Genomic DNA, 15,785 nt, shown 5'->3' on the forward strand with positions numbered 1-15,785 from the left:
ATAAAAAAATTAAAAGTTATTGACAAATCCCTGTATGGCTTAGAAATATAACAATAGATGACTTCAAGCAGTTCCAGGCCTACTAGTATACCGATATATTTGACATAAAAAAATCGAATTTATTCCGATTTTGAATTTCGACAGTTTTCTATCATAACAATACTACCTGTATTCTATTTATCTATTAAAATATTTTCGTTAAGTATCTGTTGACTGTAAAACTTAAAAATCTTTAGTAGTAATTCTTTAGCAACATACCAATTTTATATTAATTTTCCTTATAATAAATGCAACCCAATTATTTTTTATATATTATATTATTTGTTTTTCTATAACTGTAACAGTGTTAATAAATTAATAAATATTTCAGTTAACGATCTTATTATTTTAATTAGTGAACATTTTAAACCAAAGACTTATTGTGATTTGACTAGAAATATGGATGACTAATCCGACCATTTTCGACCTTCATCACGACCTGCCATTTTTTTTAAATATTGGATCCTTTTCAGGGTGGACTGTGATACAGAGGCGTTCGAACCTCCTCCACCATCATCACCCGCAGTACACCAAGTCTGACAGCAATGAAGTCAAGTCGGCTAGAGATGTACTGAAACTACTTTGTCAGTGAGTAAAAATACAAATCAAACGTAGTGTTGAAACGTAATTTATTTATTACCTACCAGTTTATCGCTGAAGTGCTTTTGATGTGTTTCAAGGAAATAGATTTGTAAGGCTCTTTATTATTGTTTTTACTCCTGAATCGAACCTCAAGGATTATTCATTTCACTCAATAACGTGTTTGAATCCGGATTTAATATAGAAGTTCCTTGATATTTGTTGAAATTATAAGGTTTACCAATATTTAACTATAATTACAGTTTTTAACTTTACTTTGTTAATTTATAAGCCCTGTGACTTAGTTTAATCTGTACTAATATTATATAGAGGTCGTAGGAGGGAACTTCTGAATCTGTTAAACTGATTTTGAAAAATTCTTACAATAATTAAAAGATTGCAAAGGATTTACAAAGTAAGTCAGAAAAAAAGCTTAAACGTAAACGATTCTTACGAACGCCACCTTAACGATGAGTGAAAACTTGTACAGAATGATACTACAAAAAAATTTCGACAAAATATTATGTCTTAACTTTTAAATCATATAAAAAGTCCCGTCTATATGTCTATTAGCTATAAACTCAAAAACACTGTTCGGAATTTATTGCGGTTATCACCAACATTTAAAATGACTCTGAGAAAGGTTAGGTATATAATTTCTTAAGGATTACGGACTGCATGTACAGCCATTGCTCCGACATGTATATATAATTTTTTTTTCTTGTGACCATAGAGTAAAGCAAAATACAGATGAAGAGACCACAGTCGATGACAACATGGATAGTGGTTCCACCGTTGGTTTGTGGGGGCAACTTGTACGATCTGCTCGTAAATTACATCACACTACACTTGACTTGCTACTCATCAGAGCACATACTATGTGCAGTACTGCCCAGTAAGTGGTACAATAATTTTATTTTAACCACTTCAAAAATGGTAGTAAACTGTTCTAAAAATTGGTGGTGTAGTAAATCTTTAAATTTACTAAAAATATGTGTTACAATATTAGTTTACATGGAATTCAAATGATATATTCTTTATTTACTAAAAAACTTTTGACTGAACCGATTTGGCTAATTATAATCTTGATATATTTGTGTAAGTTCAAGAAAGGAAGCGACGAAACGTAACAAGTAAATTGAATTTTCCAATAAAAACTGTTCCTAGCTGCGAAAAAATTGATGTCTTTTTAGATATAAAAAGGCACTTTTGTTTTTTATAGATGTCTTCAGAACTTGTGTTTCGTAGGTGTTATGAGGTCCAATATCTTTGGTCTGTTTTAAAAATGTGCTGTTTACTAGGTGATACGAATTCGATCCAGTAAATTACGTAATTTCAGGAAACATATACTAGACGCCCTCCCATACATAGCAAGTACAGGCTCAGTGGAGTTGATAAAGGATAAAATTCTGAAAAACGAAGTAAACAATGACACGAGACATGAGTGGCTTATGTCTATGGCGATGATTCCCAGGTATAATTTTATATTAAGTTACCATTTTTTTACAAAATTAACTAAAATTTATCTCTTACTCCTCTATTGAGTAGAGACATTCCTGCGTCGTTATTACGTAAGATTTTTACACATAAATACTTTCTCAAAGATGTCTTCTAATATTTTATCCTAGCCTATTACATATATATGTAAAGTATTTAATTGAATTTTATGATTTCAGACCGAAAATCGAAATGTTAGAAAGTATGCTCGAACTACTCCGTGGTCAGAGGAACGATAAAGTTGTCAGTTTCACTGTGTCTTCTATGGTGCATTCGTATTGTAAACACAGTGGAAAGTCATGTAAGTGTTCAACTGTTTCATGTTATTCTGGAATACAATAAATAATTCAATACTATGAAGCTCGCACCCACGTAGATTATATTTTTTTTTTTGGAAATCAAGTTGTTGTATGTAGTTGATGTGAGTGTAGTTTGAACAAATATTAAGCGCCGTAGTAAATAATTTCAGCAGTGCCGGCCTGTAGGTTTAGCGTGCGACTCTTATCCCTTAGGTCTTAGGTTCGATCCCTGGCGATAATAAATTTTTCGGTCTTTGTTGCGCATTTATCACTGGCATAAAGGATAATAATAAAATAAATAAATGGCGCTACAACCTTCTTTAGGTCGGGGCCTCAGATTTCTGTATCTGTTTCATGATCGTTTGTGAATTGAATAGGCAAGTAGGTGATCAGCCTTCTGTGCCTGACACACGTAGTCGACTTTTTGGGTCTAAGGCAAGGTTTCCTCACGATGTTTTCCTTCACCGTTCGAGCTAATGTTATTTGCGCAAATAGAAAGAATATCCATTGGTGCACAGCTGGGGATCGAACCTACGACCTCAGAGATGAGAGTCGCACGCTGAAGCCACTAGCCCAACACTGCTCTAGGATAAAGGATAGCTAACCTACTTGTCTAATACAACAAACAAAAATTGTGTAACGTTATGTACCTTGCGTCGTAAATGTATTTTTACTATTTTAAAAGAATATGTTAGTTATAAGTCCATTATATGTTCCTTGAATAATATAATAAAATTAATTATAGTGCGTGAATGTTGCGAGGAAGAGACTCCAAAGGTAATTGTGGAAGAATTCCAGAATATCGTCAAGCAAATGTTACATCAAGGAATTACCACTCCCGTGCGAACTGATAAAGACACGGTAAGTAGACTTTTAATACAAACAACATTCTCTAGTAAATGCGGTCGTGCGTTTGAACCCCGGCTGTGAATCAATTCACAATCAATTTCACTTAGACTAGCTTTTTCAGCAGTTACAACCAACAAATGGAACATATTCTACCCCATAGACACTGTCGCTTTTGTGAAATAAAATCTAGTTTTTAGGTTTTGCCTTAAAAAAATTCTGACAATATATTTATTTATTGGAAAACAGGTACATCTATACAATAAAAAAAGTTAAGTTAAGACATAAAATAAACACATTGGATGTATCCACAAAAAGTTTCAATAATAATAAATCAAAGGAATAAATAATAAAATTAGTGCAGTCGTGTTTTACTTGTTTAAAAAATATCCTTATAGGAACATAGCTGAACACGATGGTTTAGATGTGTGCAGAGAATTTCATTAAGAAACACAAATTTATTTCTAATAGTTTCTAGGGAGTTATCTTGACCGTCAAATATTGGAATATAATTTAAGAAAAATGTACATTGTAAATTACACCTTAACTAAAATCAATAGACAGTATTACAGTTTATGTATTTCAAGTTATAATTCATTATGGGTTTGCACAGAATATTGGTTATGGTTTTGAGTCTATTAGCCGAGTTTAAAAAAAATGGGTGCCAACGAGCATACGGGACGCCCAAACAGGGCAGTCATCACAGCCCATAGACAGCCATTTGAACGACACGTGTTTACATTCGTACAATGTATGTAGTTAGTTTCATTAATTTTTATTTTATTTTTTCAGCTCATAATTACAATCAAAGCTCTAGGAAATATAGGCGGTTTCAACAAAGAATTCGCCAATATATTAATGGGCATTATCAGCGATCCATACATTTCAGTCCCTTTAAGATTAACAGCCATTGACGCTTTTAGAAGAACACCCTGTACAGAGACCAGGTAATTTTTATTGTAATGATAAAATAGAAGTTCATTTGTTTAATGGAAAATTTTAAACGAAATAAACCAACTTTCTTTTGTTTGTGCAAAAATTGCATGAATTTACGAATTATATATCTCTTTGCCTGGTACTAGAATTAACATGACAAAAACTTATTTTGTCAACCACATCAAGATAAGTGAATAAATTATAAAAGTAATAATAAATGCAAGAATATGATACAATAGTAATTTCGCATATTCTGGCATACAATGGCGCGCAAATTTGTCTTTGGAGGAGTTTTACATTTTACATTATTAGTCATATTAAAATTGGCAAATTCTTATATTATTTGTATCGTACATACCATATTATGTTAATGTTATTAAATTTATATATAACTACAGTGTTTCACGCAAATAATAATTTATTGAGTAATACATTTTTTCCATAAGTAATACAACAAGTCGATTTATATATAAGAGGCGCAAATATAATAATAATAATAATAAGCCTTTATTCCACATCTTTGACATACATTTGATAAAAAACGATAAATTTTAACTAACGGACGGGGGGGTCCGGGAGAAGGCCTTGTCTCGATCGCTCTATTGGTCTTCCTTTTTCCTTTTGGACCAGTCCATTAGGCTACTGCTTTAGACCATCTGTCATTTGTACAACGGGCTACGTGGTCTGCCCATCTCCATTTACGTTTTAGGGCATATCGCTCAGCATCAATAATGTTGGTTTTCCTGCGAATATATTCACTTTACGTTTGTTGCGTAATTGAATCGCGAGATTTCATGATACATCATTATAATTTTTAAATTGTGAAAATAATGATTTTGAAAGCGCTATATGTCCTTCCAACGAATCTACACTCTAACGGGTTTATTTTCTATTTTTTTACGATTGGAAGATTATTTAAGAGTTTAATACACTTATAATTTTTAGTGAATATTTTATGGAAACCTACCGCCAAGATCTGATTGATGTGGAGGTCCGTATCGCGTCATACTTACAAGTGATGCGGTGCCCCAATCTTAGTACTATTAGGAAGATCTTTCACTCGCTACGACAGGAATCTGTTAACCAAGGTACATATTTCTTCCTTCACTTATCAAAAATAATTTAATTTTTTATGGCTTGGATTTAAAAAAATATTACTTTAACTCAGATTTATGGTAATAGGAATTTAAAACTAATTCAACCTTTTTTCAGTAATCAACAAACATTATTTTTCTCATTGCCTCTACCTTTTAAATGTTTAATGCTTTGACTATATATCATAACTTTGCCTTTTTTCCAGTGGCAACATTTGTATGGAGTCATCTAAACAATCTTGGCCAGTCATCATTGCCGTCGCGAGTGGAGATCCAAGGCTTATTATCAGGCCATGAGATGCCACAGTTAGAAGATATACCCGACTTTAGAATGTTTTCGAGGAATTACGAGCAGAGTGTATTCTTTGATCAGTATAATGCTGGTAAGATCAATGTATAATGAGGCCATTATTTCATTTATTAATTTGATTTGATATATAAAACGGAATACACAAAACACAGTCAACAAATATTATATATATTGTAAGGAAAACATTTTTTTCGTTCACACACGTACGTTTTAATTATGAAATCATATTTTAATGATGTACTTACTGCATGTTGATGAATAACAGTAATTATTATAAATATGTTCACAGGTGGTAACTACGAGGCAAATGTTGTTTTTTCACCGGATTCGTACATTCCACGTTCTCTGTCTCTCAATTTAACAGTTGATATGTTCGGCGAATCAATCAATTTGTTAGAGGTACTGTGTTATTTTGTTATAAATAATCTATGGGTTCTGGCCTCAGATTGCATCTATTTATTTCATTATTGTTATTTCATAGGCGAAAAGGTGATCCGCCTTCTGTGTTATGTCATAGATTTTCAGGTTCTAAAACATGTTTTATTTGCCTAAAACATGTTGGCTGTAAGTTCCACACTTAAGCTAAGCCAACACTGCTCTTTTGTCATAAAATGCTTGTAAAATTAAACAAAGTTGTAAAAAAAAATTGTTAAATTGTAAAATGCACTATAATTATCTTACAAGAAAGTAATCAAAATAACTCACAAACGGAACCTTAACATAATCTGTTGTTAAAATTTTTATCGTTTCATTACTAGCAAAATATTGACTCATGTTGCTTTTTCATTAACAAACACTTCGAAATTGGATAAATGTTTGTACTTTTAACATCAATTTTTTATGGATTATGCCTTTTTTAGATAAAAGCCAGAGGAGAAGGCTTTGAAAGATATATCGAGGGTCTGTTCGGTAAAAATGGTCCTTTAAATAAGAATAAAGCTGTTGAAAATATCAGTAATCTTCGATTCTTGCGCTCGGCAAATGAGGCGGATGAACTCCGAGATAAGATAGACGATATTGGTTACAAAAACAATGCCCTTAAGCACCGATTTCCCATAGCAGAGTTGGGATTTAAGGTGTTTGGTAATGAAATATCCTACTGGAGCGCTGAAGGCGATGAGGAACTTCGGAAATCTTTGGAAAGATTGAATCCCAAGTTGAGGATTTTGGAAATTTTGTCTGGAAAGGTAATAATTTATTGAATTCTAATTTATTCATTGTTGTTAATATTTAAAAAGAAGACAGTCATTTTCATTATTTTTCAAAGACCAAGCAATTACGAAATTCCTATTAAGAATTAAAAGCATAATATCATTTGATCATACAGGTACCGCAATGTGCTCTTATAAAAATTGTTGTAAAATTATTTTGCTAATGTTACGATACTATACGCTTCTTAGGAAATATCCTACAACAAAGCCTCATTATTCCTGGATACAACGTTCTCTGTAGCGACGGGATGTGGTCTACCACTCAATATGAACCTAATGGGTACTAGTTACGTAGATACAAAAATGTCTGGTACGGTCGTCGATAAATACACACAACACGGGAATTTGGATTTCGAAGGGAAAATACGGCCCAGGTAAACATGTTTTTAATACGAGTATATGACGCTTTAGTATATTTAACATCTTTTACATTTTCCAATGAGTAAAATTCCTAAAACTCTGATCAACCTAATAAAATAACTGTATAAATAGATGACGTGATCCAGTATATGAAACAATTTAATATCTATAACAGGTAAGATTTATAATACGGAGGTAAAAAAGTTATCCATTGTTCTTAAAACAGTATTTATGAACATTATTTGTTGTTATAATTTTAATGTTTATTCTCAGAAAACATGATAACGACTTTGATTACAGTGTGGCCGTAAATATAGCAGCGACAATGAGTGTTCCAGCCGGCTCTTTAGCTCTGAGTGGTATTCGGTTATCTTCACGACTGTACACTGCTACGGCAGTCGAGGCTAAACTTTCTGTACGTGGTTTGGGATTACTGAGATTAGATCTATCTTTACCGAGGGACAAACAGGAAATATTTGCTGCCAAGTAAGATTTCGGAATATTTTGTTTTAAGCTCATTAGTTGCTTCCAAGTTCTTTTAGAATATAAAATTTAATATAATTTACGTTGATAAACTGTTTCAAGATACAAGAACAAATGCTTTGTTTTTAATAAATTGTTGCCTCGTTGTGTATATTCTGAACACAAATGGACCTATGATTCCACCTTGACATACTCCTTCTTGAATTCTTAAAACGAAATAACTTATTTGAACTTATGGCATATAATAAGTATTTTGTAAAAGTAATCCAAATATATGGTTATCATTCACAGATCTGAATTATTAGTACTTCACGGTGATCAAGAACTACAGCAGCAAGGTCTGAATAAGAACAGGATAGAACAGAACACTTGCAGTTGGACGACCTTCGATAAAGCTATTGGTATTAAAGTCTGCGCTGCTTATCAGGTAGGCTTTTTTATTATTATTGCAATTTATTTGAAGATTATATGGATTAGTATTGTCTTTGGTTAACATAGCTTTAACACATTGCAAGAAAACAATTTTTTTTCCGGATTTAAGTTATTTGTATTATTATAAACTTATAATTATTGACATAATTTTAAATTTAAAATATACCGACGTTTCGCGTGCTTTACAGCGTGCGTGGTCTCCGTTTAAAATTATGTAAATAATTATAAGTTTATCATAATACAAATAGCTTAAATCCGGTTTAAAAAATGTTTTCTTTCAATTATATGGATTAGTTTTAATTTGACGAAATAGTAGACGACTATTTACATTTATCTCTAAAATGGTAAGTTAATTTCGATAAATTTGTTATTTACTATTTAGATAAATAGTTTCATCAACTGTATAGGATATAATACTTCTTTTTAGTTCCCAAATATGACGAATCTCCGCGACGCCCCATATTTCATTATGAGCGGACCAGCGAAGTACATTGTTTCTTTGGAAAAAGCGGATCCGTCTGCAAAAACGTACGCCTTACAATACAAATGGGATCGAAATGAAACTACTGATGTCTTAGAATTCTCTTACGATACACCTAATAGTAAAGTAAGTATCCTATTAAGAAAAATATTTATTTTAAGTAAATTAAACAAAAGTTTATTCGATTACTTTCGGGATATAAATTTAATGTTTTGTACAGCCTATACCAAGAAATTGTGCTTCGGAAAATATTTCTTAGGTATGCACGTTTATCGTTTTTTTTTTATTATCTACGCATACGTACCGACTTATTTAATGACATCAGTTGTATCTGCTCACAATAATACTGAGAATGACCAAAGACCGGCACTACCAATATAGATTTTATAGTAGATCTGACATTATAGAACGTTGCAACAATGCAATTTCAAAGAAAACAAATGAACACGAATATACCAAATTCAAGGCAATTGCATACAAATTATTATTTCTAGGAAAAACGAATGTTCAATGCAGTCCTTAGTATATCAAACACAACCAGTACCGCTGGGGTCACCTTCCAATCATCTGAAAGTATCATGAAGGCTAAAGCGCTGTATAGAAACCTTGTCCACGATAAATCGTTAGAGGCTAGTCTTGATGTAGATGGACGAAAGCAGTTTGATACTGTGATGTCTTTGAAACGACATGATATAAAATATGGGTTCGTTTGGATACCACACGCATATTGGGTTGTCAATAATGAGCGGATTGCTGAATTGTCTGGTAAGTTTTATTAAATGAAAACAATTTCGTTACATTTTTTATCACAATAGCAAAAATGTATGTATCATTTATATGTTTGTTTATAGAATCTTCCCTAATGTCCATTAAGTGACTAATCAAAATGTACCGATTAGGTTTATAGGTTCATATATATATAGAATCTAAGATGGGAAGAAGAAGAAGTTACATATAAATGATACATAAATTTTATTGCTATATATATATGTATATATTTAGAGCAATAACGGGTAAAACAAGCAGAAGGATCACCTGATATTAAGTGTATCACTTCCGCCGACCATGGGCACTCACATTGCCAAAAAGCTAGCAAGTATGTTGCCATTTAAGAATTGGTACGCTCTTTTCTTGAAGCACCCTAAGTCGCATTGTTTCGGAAATGCTTCAGTGGGCAGCTGGTTCAAAATAGTGGTGCACGGCGAAAACTGCCTTAAAAACCACTCAGTTGTCATGCTTATATTAATTAAATTAAAATTAATTTGTAGGTACTCTGAAAGTAAAATCAAAGGGCGGCGTCACCCAATGGGACATATCAGCCGATTTCCAAACAAAACAGCTCGCTAGTCGTCTTTTAGGATATTACACCGTAAATGGTCCAACACAAGGCATGAAGTTGCAGCTCGATTACCAATTTTACAAGAACATGAAACAAACTATAAAATTGGAGGGCGTATACAGCGAAAGGTCACTGAACTTTAGGCACGATTTGTATGGGGATTTGGCCATGGAGTTCACCGCATACCCGGCGTATAATTTCTATGCAGTCCTGAAGAATTTGGTGAGTTGCGTACTCAATTTACTTCTGTTTGGACATGTTTTCTTCCCTTTTTATTTATATTTAGCTTGTATTTAGATATATTTATTCTCGGGGTTTTGTGACAAACCCGTTCTACTAAGAACGTAGCCTAAGAACTAGCTTTTGTAAATTGCTAAAAATGTCTATTAATTAGAAATAACAACGTCTTAGCTTCTTTAATAATGCGAATAAGTTTCTTATTTTGCCTTGAACTTCATCCATTGAACATCGGTTAAACTTTTAATTACCATCGGGTAATTTAGAGCAAAAACGTAATATGCAGTTTTAATAAGATAGTTGTCTAAAACTATAAAGACATATCATCAAATGGATTACATTACAAATAATTTTATTTTATCTTAATTATAAAGGGCAAATTCTGGTAAAATAATGAGTCAATATATATTCACAATTCATTCTTTATTCCTGTGTCGATAATATTTCAGGAATTTAATCCTGTATTTTTTAAAACATAGATAATTGCATCACTTTTGCAATGATGAAAGGATTTTTTTTTCTATAACTAAAAGAATGCTTTTTTTAAGAAAAACACTTTTTGAACGGATAGAAGCTATGTATATTAAAAACTTACAATTATTAACATAATTTTAATTTTTTCCGACGTTTTGCGTGCGGTGTCACTGTGACTACGCACGCTGAAAATGTGTAAAAGCTATGTTAACAAAAGTCAATACTATACTTTTTTTGTATTTAAATCTTGTCTTAATTAACATTACCCATTAACAATTCATATATCTCATATGATCTGTTAGATTAAGTTAGGTTATGTAACTTAAATAAGTTTTAATATATTATACTGGGTGTCAGCAATAAAGGCTTCATAATAATAAATAATCTTTCAACCATTAGATTTCCAATTTCATTAATTGTTATAGAATTATTACTATCATTGTCATAGTTATTATAAATTTTTGTTTTAAATGGCTTCGAATCAACCGTTGTAGGGATAAGAAAAAGATGGCACGTAACGGAAAAATGTGACGCGTAACCCAAAAATGTGACGATAAAGAAGTTTCACGTCAATAATAATAAAAATTAACAATTAAAACATACCATACCATACCTATGATGTGTCAAATCTTTAATGCCAGAATTCACTTTCGTTCACTGAAATTAGTTTCAGTCGAAACTAATACCCATTATTCTGCAATAAAAATATCCGATACCATATTCTAATTATGTAACTTATACAATATTATATTATACTTATACTAACTTATACTATATTACCCTTTTTCAGAGAACTCAAAATCACGTAGACGTCGCCTTTAACGTTAGCGCGTCGAAAGACCTTAAACTAGACCCATCGTTCACGTTCTCGTTCAAGCGAGTCGATAAAATAAATGGTATGAAATTGAGTACGGAGGTCAATTTGCATAGGCCGAGACCGATTTTAATGAAACTGCAGTTTGAAGAGGTATGTTATATTAAACTGAAATTAATTTAAAATTTTTCGTAATTTGGCATATCTAAAATGAATAATTAGTTCGGTCATTACTATACGTATACTTTTTGCATGCTTTATGAGTTTAATATTTTAGTAAAAGTATAAAATTATGAACAACTCATTACCATTTTCCTGATCATTATATCATTCCAATATTTTATCACATCATTTTTTATTTATATTTATTTTTGGGTGGAAATAGAACCTTTAACTTGACCTTGAAATGTTAAAAATGAAATGATAAAATATTCCGCTCCGCAAGCAAAAATTCTGCTCTTAAAGTGAATCCTGAACGTAGACGATTTATATATTCTAATATATTATGTTGTTGTTTAAATATTTTCTCAAAAACGTCTGAAACAGCAAATGACTTAGGGATCTCAAATACTTGCAGATAGGACCAAAATATTCAGCTCTGGCCGTATTAAACTTCAACCCTAAATCAAGGGAGATAATTGTATCTGGATTTTTATTCACGCCTCCCGGAACGCAATTGTACGCGGACGCTGAACTAAACGTTACATTGCCGAATTTGCATCCTTGCATGTTGAAAGGAAAGCTTTTCGAAAAGCGCCCTAATGAGTTCCAGGTAAAGTCTTTTTGTATGTTTTCACTTGAAAACTTTTTTTTTAAATTGTGAATTGTCTCTACACAAAGACACAAATTAACATAACGATCTAGCCTAAAAAGTAATTTAAAACTAACTTTTTTTTACTAAAAAGGATATTTAACATAAGAAAATTTCCAACACTACTTACACTTTATTATTGTGTACTATTTTCTTCTACTTACAAATGTTTAGCACGTATGATTAACGTACACTCACACTTATCACCCCGTGGTGTCAAGAATAAAGTCCTAAATAAAATAAATAAAGAATTACTATAACAATTGTTCGTTAGGTAAACGCGAATGGAATTTGGTTCACGGGTGTAGATTTCAACGTAGATGCAGTGTATCAGGACCAATCAAAAACCAACATGGCGTCGCATCGTCTCAAATTACTCATTAACAGCAGCCACTTTAAGGACATCGCTGTGGATGCGAGGTTTACACAGGACAATCGGCAGATCACTTTTATTGCTGAGGTAACGATATTAGTTACTTTAGAGAAATGCCGCTAATAACTCCTGATAAAGTTTTAGAAATACTAAATTTATTTGGGAAGGTTTAAGGTTTTATTTCCACATTTCGATTTATATTTTGTTTTATCTTCAGTTCTACCCTGTTATGTGCGGACATCATCCAATTATGTCATACGGTGCAAGTACTACACCTATCATATAAAAATCACATCAATACAAAATATTATCTTCTATAGAAGTTACAAAATTAGTCATTTACGTGACAATATTGCCTATATTTTAATTTCGAAACATCTGGAATTTCAAGTCAAAAAGTGGAATGGGTCTAACATATTCCCAGGCCTCAATTTACATATTTTGGTCAAATTCTGTATGAATATAAATTTGCACCTATCAACTATCAACCCTTTGGAAATGTTGAAAACACTTTTTAATCATGTTTTAGGGCGAATACAACGCGGATACATACAAGACACTAATCCGTTACATACTGCTGTCGGAGCAGAACTTTACTGCGTATGGTGAGGTTGACATTAGTGGCAAGGCCTACAGTGTCAACCTTAACGCTGATTTGAACAATAACACTGATGTCAATATGGACATACATTTCGACCAGTAAGACTTTATAATTCTTATATGAATGGGCAGGTTTAACTTATCGTTATTTTATACCAAAAGGCTTGCGTGTACTTCAAAACTCTTAGTATAAAATGTACTGTAGCGTCTTAGCGGTAAGTACGACTCCCATATGTCAAATTCGATTAATGTTTGTTACTCTAGCGCTGACGGTTATGAATCTTATACTATTATAAGAAGACACGAGCTAAAGTTGGAAGAACTTTAAAAATATAGCTATATATATCTTTTTTCTTATCTAAGAGGTAAAAAAGACAGGTATAGTTTTAAACGTCAATTAAATTTTCTTTGCATTTATTTATCATTTAGAAACACGTACGATTTTGGAGACCACTCCAAAAACAGATATTTTTCGATTTTTAAAAATATTAAGGTTTTTAGAGAAACAAAAATTTACAGATTACGTGACGTTCACATATCTTACATCCGAGTAACGACACCAACGCAGAAACGCCTTAGTGCCTCTTTCAACTGGGACGCGAACCGGGACCCCTCACAAAAGATAAGCATTGATGCTAAACTGGACCATAAGGGAAAATGGCACCATGCGGGACAGGCGACTATGCATTATCCCGGACAAGTCGTTAATGGGGAATTTGAATTTTTACTGAAAGGTATAAAAATTATATTAATCTTCTCTGGTATTTTTTATGTTTCTAACTTCGCGCTCGGTTACTCAATGTGTTGTAATAATAAAATTACGAATTAGGAAGCGTTCGAGTATGCGGGACGGAGATTGAATTACGCGCTATTGTTAATATTATTTTCTACTTACCACTTTACACCACATATTGGTAAGTTTTAGGTTTAAAGAGTCACTGTGGTGGTTACGAAACGTTTTACTATTGGAAACAGAAACGTTACGGCGCGTTTCATGGGGAGGGGGGTCGAGAATCTCCAAAAATTGCGTGACGTAATACTTGAACGCTCCTCCACCTCTTACCACGTACCTCAAAATTATAGGAGTATGAATTTTTGATTTATTGAATAATTGATTTATTTATTTACAAAAAACACAATCCTGTCCTAACAGCTGACTCTAAATCAACAAGTATTCAATGCCAATAAAAAAATCAGATATAAAATCAGACATAAAATACAAACATAAAATACAAACATAAGAAATCATTAAAAAATTAACTAATTATTATAGGCATTACGAAATAGTAGAACTTTTGTCAGTTAACTCAACGGACAATAAAGGAGGTCCGGTATGGAGGGAGGTACCTATGTTGACGAATATGTCTTCAGCGAATCATATATTAGAACGTTAGTCCAACTGTGGGCACGTTAAGTAACGCACTCACTGACGTACACATCAGGCACATTAAAGCTAAGGAACTGAATTTGTACCGGCTGAGAAAATTACAATTCGCTCTTAATATATTTTAATGACAATGAAAAATCATTTATTGCCATACCTTTATACTTATATTGACTATATGCTTAATAGTAAAAAGCATATATACATAAAAATTAAGAAAATATAATACATTGTGTTTTTAGACTGGTACTGCGAATGGCTTGTACGGGCTGGATGGGCGGACCCTACAGCTGTAGTGTGGAGGGTGAAGGCGTATTCTGAAGCTCACGAGCAGACGATATATGCACTGCTGTCAAGTCTCCAAACTCCATTACCAGGCTGGAAGGATACTAGCTTTAATGTTATGTGAGTAATAGAATGGCTAACATTTCTTTGATCATATGGAAAGTCCTTACAGTTATGTACAAATCAATAGAATTGTTTGAAGAACTCAAGTCTGGGTAGAAAGCATGCTTGTACAAAACATGTTTTGGTTTTATGTTGAAAATAAAAAATGTGTGCGTCTCGGGACGTCCGACAGAAGTGATAACTTAATCTTATCTAAGTTGAACTATTTAATATTCAAATTATTTACTTGTTTAATTTAAATCGTATTATATTATTAAACATACCTTTCGTAAGGAGATTCTGTAATTTTCCTACGATCATCTTCGGCTTCATTCATCATATTTTTTTATAATCTCTTTCAAAAACGGAGTAACAGTGATAGTTTGTGATTATATGCAACCTCAAACTATCACCGCCAACAGTAAATGCCTAACGCACACAAAACACCGAGTACATAGAGGGGAAAGCATCTGTTCGAAATACAGCTTACGCTGTGGATAAGAGTTACGAGAGTCGTAACGCGTTACATAACGTCAGCGGTCTACCCTCTCATAATAATTTCACTTCAAAAAATAGACCAATGAAACAAAACGCTAATTGGTATACAAAGTTGTACTAGACTACGAGTTGGATGAAACATTAACTGGATTTTTTATTCTTATCGTACTTTTGAATGATAAACTTCTCTTTATATATTGTTTTTGACCGCTGCTAAAAGTGATTGTTAGCAGCGCTTCACAATATGCTTTATTTCTATACCTTATATATGTAGTAGTGTACTACATTTGTACTAAATTTT

At 32.5% G+C, this 15,785-nt stretch overlaps 1 protein-coding gene across 2 annotated transcripts in view; it reads left to right on the forward strand.

The window, feature by feature from the left end:
* The window catches only part of LOC123710774, a 50,554-nt gene that overhangs the window by 9,399 nt on the left and 25,370 nt on the right, over positions 1-15,785 (forward strand). The window contains exons 8-29 of one of the 2 annotated variants that reach the window (XM_045662957.1): positions 513-627; positions 1,352-1,513; positions 1,958-2,092; positions 2,295-2,416; positions 3,160-3,275; positions 4,053-4,207; positions 5,142-5,284; positions 5,497-5,673; positions 5,890-5,999; positions 6,461-6,787; positions 7,001-7,185; positions 7,472-7,657; positions 7,946-8,081; positions 8,514-8,693; positions 9,062-9,332; positions 9,836-10,128; positions 11,408-11,584; positions 12,009-12,203; positions 12,517-12,702; positions 13,145-13,314; positions 13,735-13,949; positions 14,842-15,004. In XM_045662957.1, coding sequence (XP_045518913.1) covers positions 513-627; positions 1,352-1,513; positions 1,958-2,092; positions 2,295-2,416; positions 3,160-3,275; positions 4,053-4,207; positions 5,142-5,284; positions 5,497-5,673; positions 5,890-5,999; positions 6,461-6,787; positions 7,001-7,185; positions 7,472-7,657; positions 7,946-8,081; positions 8,514-8,693; positions 9,062-9,332; positions 9,836-10,128; positions 11,408-11,584; positions 12,009-12,203; positions 12,517-12,702; positions 13,145-13,314; positions 13,735-13,949; positions 14,842-15,004 — 3,919 coding nt within the window. The remainder of the gene's footprint in view (positions 1-512; positions 628-1,351; positions 1,514-1,957; positions 2,093-2,294; positions 2,417-3,159; positions 3,276-4,052; positions 4,208-5,141; positions 5,285-5,496; positions 5,674-5,889; positions 6,000-6,460; positions 6,788-7,000; positions 7,186-7,471; positions 7,658-7,945; positions 8,082-8,513; positions 8,694-9,061; positions 9,333-9,835; positions 10,129-11,407; positions 11,585-12,008; positions 12,204-12,516; positions 12,703-13,144; positions 13,315-13,734; positions 13,950-14,841; positions 15,005-15,785) is intronic. The other variant, XM_045662959.1, reaches the window with a different exon arrangement.

Source organism: Pieris brassicae, chromosome 6 (assembly GCF_905147105.1).
Source record: "Pieris brassicae chromosome 6, ilPieBrab1.1, whole genome shotgun sequence".
Taxonomy (NCBI): Eukaryota; Metazoa; Arthropoda; class Insecta; order Lepidoptera; family Pieridae; genus Pieris; species Pieris brassicae.